Below are 17,840 nucleotides of genomic sequence, written 5' to 3'. Positions count from 1 at the left end.
GCCCCGCCCTAATACTCTCATTGGTTCATTTGTAAAAGAAGGCGGAGCCAATAGTCCCTGTTTATAACCAATGACCATTAGTTTGGTCACAAAGGCTTTATGTCATTTTTGTTCCTACTTTTTTATATTTCACCCTAAACCCGTTTTATCTTGCATCAGTTTTTGTTTTTTTTGACGTAGTGTAAACAGATTAGGCCTAAAGCCACGCCGATTCGGGAAATGCATCATTTTGTATTTTAAAATGTTGAATATGTTTAATGAGCCCTTATAGTTACAATGCAAAGAGCAAATATTCAAAGTATGATTGAAACGCATACATATATATACATATTAGGGGTGTGGGAAAAAATCAATTCGAGTACGTTGTCCGATTCAGAATTGATTCTCTTTTTTTTTTAATAGTTTTTTTGTTTTTTTTAATTAATCCAACAAACCACTACACAGCAATACCATAACAATGCAATCCAATTCCAAAACCAAACCTGACCCAGCAACACTCAGAACTGCAATAAACAGAGCAATTGAGAGGAGACACAAACACAACACAGAACAAACCAAAAGCAGTGAAATAAAAATGAATATTATAAACAACAGTATCAATATTAGTCATAATTTCAGCATAGCAGTGATTAAAAATCCCTCATTGACATTATCATTAAAAATTTATAAAAAATAAAACAATGGTGTAACAGTGGCTTACACTTGCATCGCATCTCATAAGCTTGACAACACACTGTGTCCAATGTTTTCACAAAGATAAAACAAGTCATATTATTGCAATCAGTTGATAAAACATTGTCCTTTATAATTATAAAAGCTTTTAAAAAAAATCTACTCTGCTGGCAGGTCAGCAGACTGGGGTAGATCTTGCTGAAATCCTATGTATTGAATGAATACAGAATATATCGTTTTTGAATCAAGAATCGCGTTGAATCGAAAAAAATCGATATATTATCGAATCGTGATTCGCAGCCCTAATATATATATATATATATATATATATATATATATATATATATATATATATATATATATATATATATATATATATATATATATATATAAAAAGGGCAGATCGTTGATATGTTCGCATCGCAAAGTCAAATTGGAAAAACAAAAAGACTGATTTTATTTTGAAACTCAAAAAATAAAATGGAAAACATCCAACGTTTTTCCGTGTTAAAAGGCAACGACTACATCTCACCTGCGGTTTTCTTTTCAATTTAGATTTCACCTAAAAAAAATCCCCAGTCAGAAGAAACGCAAAACTGTAGCAAAAACAAAATTATTTTTTAATATTCAACACTGGACTTGCTATGTTTTTATAGCCTACATCACAAAGACCACTTGATGGATTTCAGCTGATTAACAATTTTCATTCTGGTTGTGAAATATTAAACTAAAGAAAAACAGTTTTGGATGTAGTTATTTCTCTTCAACGCTGAAAAGGGTGTTCAAAATACAATACAATGAAAATAAACTGGAATTTTATTTTGAAACTCTAAAAATAAAATGGAAAACTTCCATTGTTTTTCCGTGTTGAAAGCCATGCAACGAGTACATCTCACATATGGTTTTGTTTTTATTTGATATTTCACATAAAAAAAATTGCCGTGAGTCAGAAGAAACGCAAAACTGTAGCAAACACAAATTGTTATTTTCAATATTCAACACCGGAACCAGAATTTGCTATGTTTTTATAGCCTACATCACAAAGACCACTTGATGGATTTCAGCTGATTATTTTCATTTTGGTTGTGAAATATAAAACAGTTTTATATGTAGTTATGTCTCTTCAACGCTGACAAGGGTGTTTAAAATAAAATGAAAATAAACCGGAATTTGCTGTTTTTATAGCCTATATCACAATGACCATTTGATGGATTTCAGCTGATAACTATTTTAATTTTGGTTGTGAAATATAAAACAAAAAAAAAACAGTTTTAGATGTAGTTATTTATATTCAACGCTGAAAAGGGTGTTTAAAATAAAAATAAAATAAAATGAAAATAAACCGGAATTTTATTTTGAAACTCAAAAAAAAAAAAAACATGCAACGTTTTTCCATGTTGAAAGGCAACGACTACATCTCAGATACGGTTTTCTTTTTCTTTTATATTTCACATGAAAAAATCACCAGTCAGAAAAAACGAAAAACTGTAGCAAAAACTAAATTATTTTGTAATACTCAACACCGGAACCGGAATTTGCTATGTTTTTATAGCCTGCATCACGAAGACCACTTGATGGATTTCAGCTGATAACTATTTTAATTTTGGTAGTGAAATATAAAACAACAAAAAAACAGTTTTGAAAGTAGTTATTTATTTTCAACGCTGAAAAGGGTGTTTAAAATAAAAATGAAAATAAACCGGAATTTTATTTTGAAACTCAAAAAAAAAAAAGGAAAACATCCAACGTTTTTCCGTGTTGAAAGGCAACGACTACATCTAACATACGGTTTTCTTTTTATGTTACATTTCACATAAAAAAATTGCCAGTCAGAAAAAACGAAAAACTGTAGCAAAAACAATTTTTTTTTGTAATACTCAACACCGGAACCGGAATTTGCTATGTTTTTATAGCCTACATCACAAAGACCACTTGATGGATTTCAGCTGATAACTATTTTAATTTTGGTAGTGAAATATAAAACAAAAAAGAAAGTTTTGAAAGTAGTTATTTATTTTCAACGCTGAAAAGGGTGTTTAAAATAAAAATGAAAATAAACCGGAATTTTATTTTGAAACCCAAAAAAAAAAAAAGGAAAACATCCAACGTTTTTCCGTGTTGAAAGGCAACGACCACATCTCACATACGGTTTTCTTTTTATGTTATATTTCACATAAAAAAATCGCCAGTCAGAAAAAAACGAAAAACTGTAGCAAAAACAAAATTATTTTGTAATACTCAACACCGGAACCGGAATTTCTCTATGTTTTTATTGCCTACATCACAAAGACAACTTGATGGACTTCAGCTGATAACTATTTTAATTTTGGTAGTGAAATATAAAACTAAAAAAAAACAGTTTTGGATGTAGTTATTTATTTTCAACGCTGAAAAGGGTGTTTAAAATAAAAATAAAATTCAAATAAACCAATCGGATTTTCATATTCCCAAATACAACAATTGTTCAAAGGTGGAAAATAAAGTTAGATGTAGTGACATACCTTCATATTTATACTTATTCACTTTCATAGCCAGTTACAATTTAATAAGTGTACGCTGACATATTCAGTATGTCTAACTGCTTTAAAAATCAAATTAATTTAAAAGCTGAATATTACATTGTAGTGTCATGCCTGCGTTGGAATTTCAAAGCAATGATGCGTTTCTGCTGATGGCGGCGTTGCTTTCCCCTTTTCCTCTCCTCCTCCGCAACGGCCTCAAACTCGCAACTTTCCTAACACCTTGAGCAAAAGTGCCGAAAAATGAGAAATAACATTACAACGCAATGAAAAAGTGGTATTACTGGTCATTACATGGGGCGGCATAGCTCGGTTGGTAGGGTGGCCATGCCAGCAACTTGAGGGTCGGAGGTTCGATTCCCGCTTCTGCCATCCTAGTCACTGCCGCTGTGTCCTTGGGCAAGACACTTTACCTACCTGCTCCCAGTGCCACCCACACTGGTTTAAAATGTAACTTAGATATTGGGTTTGACTATGTAAAGCACTTTGAGTCACTAGAGAAAAGCGCTATATAAATATAATTCACTTCACTTCAATTCACTACATGACCGACTTGACATGTGTGTGCGCTTCAAGGCCTACTGAAACCCACTACTACAGACCAAGCAGTCTGATAGTTTATACATCAATGATGAAATATTAACATTGCAACACATGCCAATACGGCCTTTTTAGTTTACTAAATTACAATTCTTAATTTCCTGTGGAGTTTCTGGTTGAAAACGTCGCAGAATGATGATGCGTGTGCGTGACGTCTCAGGTTGTAGCGGACATATTAGCCCAGCACCACACACGGCTAAAAGTCGTCTCTTTTCATCGCATAATTACACAGTATTTTGGACATCTGCGTTGCTGACTCTTTAGCAATTTGTTCGATTAATAATGGAAAGTATAAATAAGAATGCTGTTGGTTGAAAGCGGTGGATTGCAGCTGCCTTTAGCACCGAGACACAGCCGGTGTTTCTTTGTTGTGAAGCTTTAACATAGAGCGGTCAGGCGAACATGTTTCTCTACGTCAACCAGCAAGTTTTTGGATGGGAACATTGTTGTATTACGTCAGCTCTTACCGGAGACTTCAGTGGATTATGGGACCTCCTTTCGCTGTCAAAAAGGCATCTGAGATCTTGGCTCCTCCATTGGCTTCTCTCTGAGACACTGGCGTTTATTGCAGGCATCCAACTTTCAGGTATGACTTTAGAATCTACTATTAAAACAATAAGCAGATAAGGGATTTTCCAGAATTATCCGAGTAAATGTGTCTAATTACATCTGAAACAATACCACTGCCGCGGCCGTCGTTTTTTGTTTTTTTTTGTGCCTCACTCTAACTTTCCTCATCCATGAATCATTCATCCTCGCTCAAATTAATGGGGAAATTGTCGCTTTCTCGGTTCGAATAGCTCTTGCTGCTGGTGGCCATGATTGTAAACAATGCACAGATGTGAGGAGCCCTACAACCCGTGACGTCACGCGCACATCGTCTGCTACTTCCGGTAAAGGCAAGGTTTTTTTTATTAGCGTCTAAAAGTTGCAAACTTTATCGTCGATGCTCTCTATTAAATCCTTTCAGCAAAAATATGGCAATATCGCGAAATGATCAAGTATGACACATAGAATGGACCTGCTATCCCCGTTTAAATAAGAAAATTTCATTTCAGTAGGCCTTTCAGTTCATCCCCTAAAAACATTTCACTCAACATTTACCGTTTTTCTTATCATTTATTCTGCATTACAGGTGCTTGGAAACAACATAACTTTACTGAATAATCACCAATATAAACACGCAACAACAAAGGATGAGATGACAACAGTGGCAAAATAAACACAAAAAATAAGTTCCGTGACACAAAAATTCAAACCAATCACAACACATACAACTGAGGAAAATGAGAACGTGTGACATTGTCACACACACACTGAAAAAAAACAAATAAAGGAAGTGAGGCAGGAGTTGACGAGGACACAAAGCAAACACAGGTTGCATGATTTCATAAGCGACGCGACAGAGATCATTCATTGATTTGTCAACAACAATCAACGCGGATGTCTGTCCTCCCATCCTTTTCAAATCAAGTTTGCAAACTAAAGAACACGAGGAAATTGAAAAGGAAAAGGAAAAAAAAAAAAACACCTGGGAAAAGTTTTGTTTACTGACACGACTCCTCACAGATCAGGGTTAACTTTCTTCACTTTGTTGAACCACCCGCCGGTTACGTTCCTCTCCGCCTGTTGCCATGTTGGGAAGCTTTGAACTTGATCAGTGGGGTTAGACACCAAGTGGCCAGAGGAGGGAGATGGGCTCAACCGGCGGGAATACGCAGCTTCGAACTTGTCGGACAATGACGCAAACAATGTAATGGGGGTGGATGGCAGGGAGGCGAGTGGGCATTAAGAAGACATCACAAGGGGGAGGGGAAGGAAGACAGCTTCATCAAAATAAGGTGACAGTGGATGAAAACAAGCATAAATCACCAGGAATGTTCCGTGTGAGGTGGTGTTTTTCCCTCTAGCGAGATCACTTTTGTTATATCCAATTAGTGGGTGGAAGGAAGAGAGGGTGCTCATGGCTGTATCCTGTTGGGGGAACGACAGATCGAGGGTGAGAGAGGTCAGTGTCACGAGGGGAAGAGGGGGCGTCACCGTCGGATCGAGGCGGCGAGGTCAGATCCGAGGCAAGTACTTCTCGATGAATTCCTTTACTGCCAGCATCTCCTGCAAGCGAGACAAGAGCACACGCTCAACTGATCAGGCACACCCGCACGTTCCAACGAGATGCGCCCGACACTGTCATTGAGGTAATCGTCTCACGGAACACTTATTGTCACGAAGGGATGGGCCCCTTTCACATTTGAATCGATACCTGTACACAACAGTGCCGATTTTCGGTACTTTTGTGTGTGTTCATTAGATTAGATTAGATTAGATAGTACTTTATTTATTCCGTCAGGAAAATTACAATTTTCAGCACATGTGATAATAAAGGGTAATGTGTTTATTAGGGGGCGGCGAGGCGTAGTGCAGGGGTCAAATGAGTCGCCCGCTGGCCTGTTCTAAAAATAGCTCAGATAGCAGCACTTACCAGTGAGCTGCCTCTATTTTTAAAATTTAAAATTTTATGTATTTACTAGCGAGCTGGTCTCGCTTTGCTTGACATATTTAATTCTAAAAGAGACAAAACTCAAATAGAATTTGAAAATCCAAGAAAATATTTTAAAGACTTGGTCTTCACTTGTTTAAATAAATTCATTTATTTGTTTACTTTGCTTCTTATAACTTTCAGAAAGACAATTTCAGAGAAAAAATATAACCTTAAAAATGATTTTAGGATTTTTAAACACATATACCTTTTCCATCCATCCATCCATTTTCTACCACTTATTCCCTTTTGGGGTGGCGGGGGGCGCTGGCGCCTATCTCAGCTACAATCGGGTTGAGGACGGGGTACACCCTGGACAAGTCGCAACCTCATCGCAGGGCCAACACAGATAGACAGACAACATTCAAACTCACATTCACACACTAGGGCCAATTTAGTGTTGCCAATTAACCTATCCCCAGGTGCATGGGCTTCACGGTGGCAGAGTGGTTAGTGCGTCTGCCTCACAATACGAAGGTCCTGCAGTTCTGGGTTCAATCCCAGGCTCGGGATCTTTCTGTGTGGAGTTCGCATGTTCTCCCTGTGAATGCGTGCGGGTATTCCGGCTTCCTCCCACTTCCAAAGACATGCAAATATACCTTTTAAATTCCTTCCTCCTCTTTACTGACAATTTAAATCAATAATCAAGTAAAAAAAAAAAAAATTATTGTAAAGAATAATAATTTTTTTTTTAAAATTTAATTCTTCATTTTAGCTTCTGTTTTTTCGACGAAGAATATTTGGGAAATATTTCTTCAAACTTATGATTAAAATAAAATAAAAAATATTATGGCAAATTTAGAAAATCTGTATAATAAAATTTAAATCTGGGGGCTTCACGGTGGCAGAGGGGTTAGTGCATCTGCCTCACAATACGAAGGTCCTGCAGTACTGGGTTCAAATCCAGGCTCGCGATCTTTCTGTGTGGAGTTTGCATGTTCTCCCCGTGAATGCGTGGGTTCCCTCCGGGTACTCCGGCTTCCTCCCACTTCCAAAGACATGCACCTGGGGATAGGTTGATTGGCAACACTAAATTGGCCCTAGTGTGTGAATGTGAGTGTGAGTGTGAATGTTGTCTGTCTATCTGTGTTGGCCCTGCGATGAGGTGGCGACTTGTCCAGGGTGTACCCCGCCTTCCGCCCGATTGTAGCTGAGATAGGCGCCAGCGCCCCCCGCGACCCCGAAAGGGAATAAGCGGTAGAAAATGGATGGAAAATTTAAATCTTATTTTAAATTCTTTTTTAATTTCTTTTAAAAATTTTGTTCTGGAAAATCTAGAAGAAATAATGATTTGTCTTTGTTAGAAATATAGCTTGGTCCGGCTTCACGGTGGCAGAGGGGTTAGTGCGTCTGCCTCACAATACGAAGGTCCTGCAGTACTGGGTTCAATTCCAGGCTGAGGATCTTTCTGTGTGTAGTTTGCATGTTCTCCCCGTGAATGTGTGGGTTCCCTCCGGGTACTCCGGCTTCCTCCCACCTCCAAAGACATGCACCTGGGGATAGGTTGATTGGCAACACTAAATGGGCCCTAGTGTGTGAATGTTGTCTGTCTATCTGTGTTGGCCCTGCGATGAGGTGGCGACTTGTCCAGGGTGTACCCCGCCTTCCGCCCGATTGTAGCTGAGATAGGCGCCAGCGCCCCCCGCGACCTCTAAAGGGAATAAGCGGTAGAAAATGGATGGATGGATGGATAGCTTGGTCCAATTTGTTATATATTCTAAGAAAGTGCCGATTGGATTTTAACCTATTTAAAACATGTCATAAAAATGATATATTTATTGTGAGAAATCATTAAGTTGATCAGTGTTTCCACAAAGATAAATAATAACTTTGAGTTAAACGTAAATTGAGCAAATTGCCTATTTCTGGCAATTTATTTAAGTGTGTATCAAACTGGTAGCCCTTCGCATTAATCAGGACCAAAGAAGTAGCTCTTGGTTTCAAAAAGGTTGGTGACCCCTGGCGTAGTGGGTAGAGCGGCCGTGCCAGAAACCTGAGGGTTGCAAGTTCGCTCCCCGCCTATTGACATCCAAATAGCTGCCGTTGTGTCCTTGGGTAGGACACTTAAACCTTGCCCGCGGTGCCGCTCTCACTGGTGAATGAATGATAGGTGGTGGTCGGAGGGGCCGTAGGCGCAAACTCAGTCTACCCCAGGGCAGCTGTGGCTACAGATGTAGCTTACCACAACCAGGTGTGAATGAATGATGGGTTCCCACTTCTCTATGAGCGCTTTGGATATCTATTAATAGAAAAGCGCGATACAATCCATTATTATTATTATTATTATTATTAAGTTCTGATTTGTATTTCACTTTTAACATGATAACGATAACTGTGCTGTCTTGTTTTCTTACGCTTCCACTTAACATTTGCAAGTGTTACCATCACAGATGCTGGCTTTTGAACTTTGCGCCTGTAAAGATCCGGATGGTTATTTTCCTCTTTGTTCCGGAGGACACCATGTCCACAGTTTCCAAATATAATTTGAGATGTGGACTTGTCAGACCACAGAACCCTTTTCCAATTTGCATCAGTCCATCTTAGATGAGCTCGGGCCCAGCGAAGCCGGCGGCGTTCCTGAGCGTTGTTGATAAATGGCTTTCGCTTTGCATAGTAGAGTTTTAACTTGCACTTACAGATGTAGCGACCAACTGTAGTTACTGACAGTGGATTTATGAAGTGTTCCTGAGCCCATGTGGTGATATCCTTTACACACCGATGTCGTTTTTTTAATGCAGTACCGCCTGAGGGATCAAAGGTCCGTAATATCATCGCTTACGTGCAGTGATTTCTCCAGATTCTCTGAACCTTTTGATGATTTTACGGACCATAGATGGTAAAATCCCTAAATTCCTTGCAATAGCTCGTTGAGAAATGTTGTTCTAAAACTGTTCGACAATTTGCTTACAAATTGGTGACCCTCGCCCATCCTTGTTTGTGAATTACTTAGCATTTCATTAAAGCTGCTTTTATACCCAATCATGGCACCCACCTGTTCCCAATTAGCCTGCACACCTGTGGGATGTTCCAAATAAGTGTTTGATGAGTATTCCTCAACTTTATCAGTATTTATTGCCTCTTTTCCCAACTTCTTTGTCATGTGTTGCAGGCATAAAATTCTAAAGTTAATGATTATTTGCAAAAAAAAAAATTGTTTATCAGTTTTAATATCAAATATGTTGTCTTTGTAGCATATTCAATTGAATATGGGTTGAAAATGATTTGCAAATCATTGTATTCTGTTTATATTTACATCTAACACAATTTCCCAACTCATATAGAAACGGGGTTTGTACATCGTTACATGTGTTTTATTTTAGCATTACCGACTTAGGGTGAATGAGATGGGTTTTCTAGAAAAAACTGCATATTTTTGGAAAGAAAAAACACAAACGCAAATCCGCGGCGCCACAAAAACTGAATAGCTGGCGATCCAATCTTGCCCAGGGAGCTGCAAGAGAACACAGTATAACATTCTGGCCGCAATGGCGTGATGAAGTTTTCCGTACCTGAGTGCAGGACGAGTGAGGCACCCCTGGGTATGTCTTGAAGGTGATCATCTGCGGGGTGACTATGCATTTCAGCTTTTCTGAAGTCATGGCGCCAAACTGCACGGGGATCATCTCGTCCTTCTCGCCGTGGCACTGCAGGATGGGCATGTTCTTGTAGCCGTTCGACGCCTGCACGGTGGAGACACGGCAACTGATTCGACCGAGGACTTTAGCTCGACAACAAGTGGTAATGATAATAATAGTAAGCACCGAGGGGAAAGACTTGTGAAGTGGCAGCCAGCAGCTGAGGGCCACGACGCCGGCTAACTGATGCTGGCAGGTCAAGGCGGTGTACAGGGACAAAGCCCCTCCCTGAAGGAGGACGCACACAACAGAAGGGCATCAGTTCCTGTGCTCGGCCTAAAAAAAAAAAAAGGTTCCTACCTGAGAGAAGCCTCCGAGCATGATGCGGTGGGGAGGAATGCCGTTTTTAGCCTCGTGTTCAATTATTGCCTTGACTGCAAGAAGAGACAAAAATAAAGATAAAATGGAACATAGATCACAAAGGACTCCTGGTCAATGCGCTTCAATTAGGACCGTTTTCGGCGCAAGATTTTCATAGTCGGTCCGAATGCACCTGAGGCAGGCTCCAGCACCGCCCACCACTCCAAAAGGGACAAGCGGTAGAAAATGGATGGATTTTGTCCATTGTCGACGACTGACTGGTCACTAGGTGTCAGGAATGTCACATTTCACCTTTTGACCACTGGGGGGAGCGTTGAGTCAATTATTGCTTGTCTCAATATGCCTTGCCCTCTCACTGGAGTCCAACCAAACATCCATCCATCCATCCATCCATTTTCTACCGCTTATTCCCTTTGGGGTCGCTGGTGCCTATCTCAGCTACAATCAGGCGGAAGGCGGAGTACACCCTGGACAAGTCGCCAACTCATTGCAGGGCCAACACAGATAGACAGACAATATTCACACTCACATTCACACACTAGGGCCAATTTAGTGTTATAAATGGGTTGTACTTGTATAACGCTTTTCTACCTTCAAGGTACTCACAACGCTTTGACCCCACTTCCACATTTACCCATTCACACACACATTCACACGCTGATGGAGGGAGCTGCCATGCAAGGCACTAACCAGCACCCATCAGGAGCAAGGGTGAAGTGTCTTGCTCAAGACACAACGGACGTGACGAGGTTGATACTAGGTGGGGATTGAACCACGGACCCTTGGGTTGTGCACGGCCACTCTCCCACTGCGCCAATCAATCTATCCCCAGGTGCATGTCTTTGGAGGTGGGAGGAAGCCGGAGTACCCGGAGGGAACCCACGCATTCACGGAGAGGACATGCAAACTCCACACAGAAAGATCCTGAGCCTGGGATTGAACCCCAGACTACTCAGGACCTTCGTATTGTGAGGCAGACGCACTAACCCCTCTGCCACCGTGAAGCCCCCCAACTAAACATACAAATGGCAAATAGTTTTCATGATGGCGTCTCAGTTAAGTTTGTGAGCATCTTTATTGCAATCAATTAAGACACATTTAAATTGATAAATTATAAATTTCAGCCCTTTACATACATAAGAATGTAGGAATGTGCGATATGGTCCAAAATCTATATTGCGATATACTGTAAATTCCCAACTACAAGCCGCTACCTTTTTCCTATGCTTTGAACCCTGCGGCTTATAAAACAGTGTGGCTAATACATGGATTTGTCTTTGCAGAGGGGCATAATTCAAATAGTACCAATACCAAGCAAACGCTGAGTAGGTGTGTTATTGTTTTTGCTATGGCGCCATTTTTTGGACGACACTGTAGGTCAGAGGTCACCAAACTTTTTGACTTGGGGGGCCGCTTTGGGTTAAAAACATTTGGCCGGGGGCCGGGCTGTGTGTGTGTGTATCATCCATTTTCTACTGCTTATTCCCTTTGGGGTCACGGGGGGCGCTGGTGCCTATCTCAGCTACAATCGGGCGGAAGGCGGGGTACACCCTGGACAAGTCGCCACCTCATCGCAGACCCAACACAGATACAGACAACATTCACACTCACATTCACACACTGGGGCCACTCTAGTGTTGCCAATCAACCTATCCCCAGGTGCATGTCTTTGGAGGTGGGAGGAAGCCGGAGTACCCGGAGGGAACCCACGCATTCACGGAGAGGACATGCAAACTCCACACAGAAAGATCCTGAGCCTGGGATTGAACCCCAGACTACTCAGGACCTTCGTATTGTGAGGCAGACGCACTAACCCCTCTTCCACCGTGAAGCCCCCCAACCAAACATACAAATGGCAAATAGTTTTCATGATGGCGTCTCAGTTAAGTTTGTGAGCATCTTTATTGCAATCAATTAAGACACATTTAAATTGATAAATTATACATTTTAGCCCTTTACATACATAAGAATGTAGGAATGTGCGATATGGTCCAAAATCTATATCGCGATATACTGTAAATTCCCAACTACAAGCCGCTACCTTTTTCCTATGCTTTGAACCCTGCGGCTTATAAAACAGTGTGGCTAATACATGGATTTGTCTTTGCAGAGGGGCATAATTCAAATAGTACCAATACCAAGCAAACGCTAAGTAGGTGTGTTATTGTTTTTGCTATGGCGCCATTTTTTGGACGACACTGTAGGTCAGAGGTCACCAAACTTTTTGACTTGGGGGCCGCTCTGGGTTAAAAACATTTGGCCGGGGGCCGAGCTGTGTGTGTGTGTATCATCCATTTTCTACCGCTTGTCCCGTTCCAGGTTGCGGGGGTGCTGGAGCCTATCAGTTTTTTTTCATAGTTTGGCCGGGGGTGCAACATATACTCCGGAGCGACTTATGGGAAATTGTGGCTTTCACGGTCCGAATAGCTATTTCTGCTGGAGGCTTACATTATAAACAATGTGAGGATGTGAGGAGCCCTCACACCGGTGACGTCACGCGCACATCGTCTTCTATTTCCGGTACCTGCAAGGCTTTTGTATTAGCGACCAAAAGTTGCAAACTTTATCGTCGATGTTCTCTACTAAATCCTTTCAGCAAAAATATGGCAATATCGCAAAATGATGAAGTATGACACATAGAATGGACCTGCTATCCCCGTTTAAAGGGGAACATTATCACAATTTCAAAAGGGTTAAAAACAATAAAAATCAGTTCCCAGTGGCTTGTTTTATTTTTCAAAGTTTTTTTCAAAATTTTACACTTCCCGGATTATCCCTAAAAAAAACTTTAAAGTTCTTGATTTTTGCTATTTGAGATGCGACTGTCCATTTCCCTGTGACGTCATACAGTGCTGCCAATACAAACAACATGGCGGTTACCACAGCAAATTATAGCGACATTAGCCCGGATTCAGACTCGGATTTCAGCGGCTTAAGCGATTCAACAGATTACAAATGTATTGAAACAGATGGTCGGAGTATGGAGGCAGATAGCGAAAAACAAAATTGAAGAAGAAATTGAAGCTATTGAGCAAATAGCTATTGACGCTATTCGGCCATAGCATGGGTGTACCTAATGAAGTGGCCCATAGCATGGCTGCCTTATTAGCATCGCCGGTAAAATGTGCGGACCAAACGATCAGGACTTTCGCATCTTGTCACACTGGAGCAACTTAAATCCGTCGATTGGTAAGTGTTTGTTTCGCATTAAATGTGGGTATCTACTTTCAAATGTACATACAGCTAGCGTAAATAGCATGTTAGCATCGATTAGCGTAGCATGTTAGCATCGATTAGCTGGCAGTCATGCCGTGACCAAATATGTCTGATTAGCACATAAGTCAACAACATCAACAAAACTCACCTTTGTGATTTTGTTGGCTTAATCGTTGCAAATGCATCTGCAGGTTATCCATACATCTCTGTGCCATGTCTGTCTTAGCATCGCCGACAGACACTCTGGCAAATTCAATAGGGGTCTGGCGGCAGATTTCTTGCCAGTGGTGCAACTTGAATCCCTCCCTGTTAGTGTTGTTACACCCTCCGACAACACACCGACGAGGCATGATGTCTCCAAGGTTCCAAAAAATAGTTGAAAAAACGGAAAATAACAGAGCTGAGACCCGGTGTTTGTAATGTGAAAATGAAAATGGCAGGTGTGTTACCTCGGTGACGTCCCATTCTGACGTCATCGCTAAAAGACCGATAAACAGAAAGGCGTTATATTTGCCAAAATTCACCCATTTAGAGTTCGGAAATCGGTTAAAAAAATACATGGTCTTTTTTCTGCAACATCAAGGTATATATTGACGCTGGCATAGGTTTGGTGATAATTTTCCCCTTTAAATAAGAAAATCCCATTTCAGTAGGCCTTTAGCTTACAAGGGCATTCTTTTTGTATTGTTTCGTAAATTCACCAAAACGTCACTGTGGACTTTTTGAGGTCTGTTTAGCTGTAGCAAGCGGCAAACTGTTAACGTAAAAAAAAAACACAGAAGTAGAAAGGAGACCAGAAAAGCAAGCTATTACTTTGAAAAGGTGACACATTGCTGAAGGCCCCAGACAATACGGCATGAGAGGGGAGCCATGACACGGGATGTCTCCAGGCTGCAGACATACACTCCTGGGAGCTCTAAGTCTTTGCCGAAGGCCACTAGAGGTTTAACATGTGTTGCACGTGACTCCAACTCACTGTTTTCTGCTGCCTTTTTGATCCCAGATTCGTCCTCGGGACTGTCGGGGCTCAGACCCATTAAGTCAAACCTGCACACAAATCCTCGTTTTGACTTTGTTCTTCCGGCCGGCAGCGCAAACATCTCTTACCACGCCGGCATCATGAGGTTCCGGCTGAGAGTGACAGGAATCCGTGGCCTACATGAGGAGAACACAAGAAGGTCGGTTAAAACAGGAGCGACAAGCTTCTTTTTTTTTTTAGCACTGGTTGGACTCGTTTGAAGAGCAAAGTGTGCTTCAACTCTTGCTGCTGACTGACTGAAAGACTGTCGAAATCAAGGAATGAAGGACACTCACGCGTGCGGGCAGATGTACTTAACGTGGGGCAGCTGGATGCCCGTCAAGGTGTCGGCCCATCCGTGCCTATCAAAGAGGAGAAGTTTCAAGCAGGGTGACATCATTCATCTTAACACAAGACAGTCCATCAGGGGTGGTCTACTAAAGTGTGTTGGAGGTCGCATTTTAGAAAGATAAGGACTGGACCTCTCCCTTCACCCTCAGTCTTATTTTATACAAAACCTTTTCCATATGAGTTGGGAAATTGTGTTAGATGTAAATATAAACGGAATACAATGATTTGCAAATCATTTTCAACCCATATTCAGTTGAATATGCTACAAAGACAACATATTTGATGTTCAAACTGATAAACATTTTTTTGGGGCAAAAAAATCATTAACTTTAGAGTTTGAGGCCAGCAACACGTGACGAAGAAGTTGGGAAAGGTGGCAATAAATACTGATAAAGTTGAGGAATGCTCATCAAACACTTATTTGGAACATCCCACAGGTGTGCAGGCTAATTGGGAACAGGTGGGTGCCATGATTGGGTATAAAAACAGCTTCCCAAAAAATGCTCAAGTCTTTCACAAGAAAGGAGGAGGCGAGGTACACCCCTTTGTCCACAACTGCGTGAGCAAATAGTCAAACAGTTTGAGAACAATGTTTCTTAAAGTGCAATTGCAAGAAATTTAGGGATTTCAACATCTACGGTCCATAATATCATCAACAGGTTCAGAGAATCTGGAGAAATCACTCCACGTAAGCGGCATGGCCGGAAACCAACATTGAATGACAGTGACCTTCGATCCCTCAGACGGCCCTGTATCAAAAACCCACATCAATCTCTAAAGGATATCACCACATGGGCTCAGGAACACTTCAGAAAACCACTGTCGCGAAATACAGTTTGTCACTACATCTGTAAGTACAAGTTACAGCTGTACTATGCAAAGCGAAAGCCATTTATCAACAACATCCAATAAAGCCACCGGCTTCTCTTGGCCCGAGATCATCTAAGATGGACTGATACAAAATGGAAAAGTGTTCTGTGGTCTGACGAGTCCACATTTCAAATTGTTTTTGGAAATATTCGACATTGTGTCATCCGGACCAAAGGGGAAGCGAACCTTCCAGATTGTTCAAAAGCCAGCATCTGTGATGGTATGGGGGTGCATTAGTGCTCAAGGCATGGGTAACTTACACATCTGTGAAGGCACCATTAATGCTGAAAGGTACATCCAGGTTTTGGAACAACATATGCCATCTAAGCGCCGTCTTTTTCATGGACGCCCCTGTTCATTTAAGCAAGACAATGCCAAGCAACATTCAGCACGTGTTACGACAGCTTGGCTTCGTAAAAAGAGAGTACTTTCCTGGGCCGCCTGCAGTCCAGACCTGTCTGCCATCGAAAATGTGTGGGGCAACATGAAGCGTAAAATACGACAGCGGAGACCCCGGACTGTTGAACGACTGAAGCTCTACATAAAACAAGAATGGTAAAGAATTCCACTTTCAAAGCTTAGACAATTAGTTTCCTCAGTTCCCAAACGTTTACTCAGTGTTGCTAAAAGAAAAGGTGATGTAACAAGGGGTGAACATGCCCTTTCCCAACTACTTTGTCACGTGTTGCAGCCATGAAATTCTAAGTTGATTATTATTTGCAAAAAAAATTAAGTTTTTGAGTTTGAGCATCAAATATATTGTCTTTGTAGTGGATTCAATTGAATATGGGTTGAAAAGGATTTGCAAATCATTGTATTCCGTTTATATTACATCTAACACAATTTCCCAACTCATATGGAAACGGGGTTTGTAAAATCCGCGGGCCGCACTAACATTAAACTTTCATATTAAGGTGCAAAATAACGTCTCGAGGGCCGCGTGTCAGAGACCCCTTTTTTTAGATACTCCAAACACTATAATACCCCAATTACGGTACATTGGCGGTTTTGGTGAAACTTTCAAAAATTATAAGGACAAATGAGAAATTACAAAAAACAAGTTATTACATTGTGGGAGTCTTCTCTTCTATACTGGTGACTATGCTGAAAAGCAAAACATCCCGGAAGCAGAAGACAAAAGACGCCTGTTCTCAAACAAAGCGGGTCTTTCTTCCTGTCATAAAGAGCCGCATGAGGGGAGGAAAGATGTCCTCCGCTGTCGTCCTTTGTTTGGTCTTTGTTCAATTCATTGGCACAGGTCACAGCTTCAACCGTGAAGGGACACCGTACAACCGAACACCCGCACAATGTCTCCCCTTTCAAACTTACCCTGTGTCTCCCAATCCATGAAGAAAGATCACCTGAGGAAGAGGGGGAAAGAGCAGTAAAAATAAAGCTAATCCTAAATGTGTATTCTATGTAAACGCTGGAAGAGATCATGGAACATTATGATTAGAAATGCACAACTTTTTTTTTTCAAGCTGATAACGACAACCTCCTGAAATCTCAAGACCGATACTACCTATTATTGCCTAAATAAATTATTGCTGAAAGTAAGAAAGACTCAAACAAAGATGGATTTGACAAATTTACTTGGAGATTGATACTAACTAGAGATGTCCGATAATACCGGACTGCCGATATTATCGACTGATAAATGCTTTAAAATGTAATATCGGAAATGATCGGTATTGGTTTGAAAAAGTAAAATTTATGACTTTTTAAAACGCCGCTGTACGGGGCGGTACACGGACGTAGGGAGAAGTACAAAGCGCCAATAAACATTAAAGACACTGCCATTGCGTGCCGGCCAAGTCACATAATATCTATGGCTTTTCACACACACATAAGTGAATGCAAGGCATACTTGGTCAACAGCCATACAGGTCACACTGAGTGTGGCCGTATAAACAGCTTTAACACTGTTACAAATATGCGCCACGCTGTGAACCCACACCAAACAAGAATGACAAACACATTTCGGGAGAACATCCACACCGTAATACAACAGAACAAATACCCAGAACCCCTTGCAGCACTAACTGTTCCAGGACGCTACAATATACACCCCCCGCTACCAGACCCCCCCTGCCCCCACCCCA

The 17,840-nt window shown here is 41.1% G+C and overlaps 1 protein-coding gene across 1 annotated transcript in view; it reads right to left on the bottom strand.

The window, feature by feature from the left end:
* Positions 1-4,890: 4,890 nt before the first annotated feature.
* The window catches only part of lypla2 (lysophospholipase 2), a 33,915-nt gene continuing 20,965 nt past the window's right edge, over positions 4,891-17,840 (bottom strand). The window contains exons 3-10 of the mRNA XM_061897218.1: positions 17,068-17,099; positions 14,814-14,879; positions 14,607-14,654; positions 14,476-14,546; positions 10,263-10,336; positions 10,089-10,190; positions 9,837-10,007; positions 4,891-5,903 (exon numbers count right to left, since the gene is read on the bottom strand). Coding sequence (XP_061753202.1) covers positions 5,853-5,903; positions 9,837-10,007; positions 10,089-10,190; positions 10,263-10,336; positions 14,476-14,546; positions 14,607-14,654; positions 14,814-14,879; positions 17,068-17,099 — 615 coding nt within the window. The 3' untranslated portion in view covers positions 4,891-5,852. The remainder of the gene's footprint in view (positions 5,904-9,836; positions 10,008-10,088; positions 10,191-10,262; positions 10,337-14,475; positions 14,547-14,606; positions 14,655-14,813; positions 14,880-17,067; positions 17,100-17,840) is intronic.

The sequence above is a fragment of the Nerophis ophidion genome, linkage group LG04 (assembly GCF_033978795.1).
Source record: "Nerophis ophidion isolate RoL-2023_Sa linkage group LG04, RoL_Noph_v1.0, whole genome shotgun sequence".
NCBI lineage: Eukaryota > Metazoa > Chordata > Actinopteri > Syngnathiformes > Syngnathidae > Nerophis > Nerophis ophidion.
This window is presented reverse-complemented; position numbering and strand designations above follow the sequence as displayed.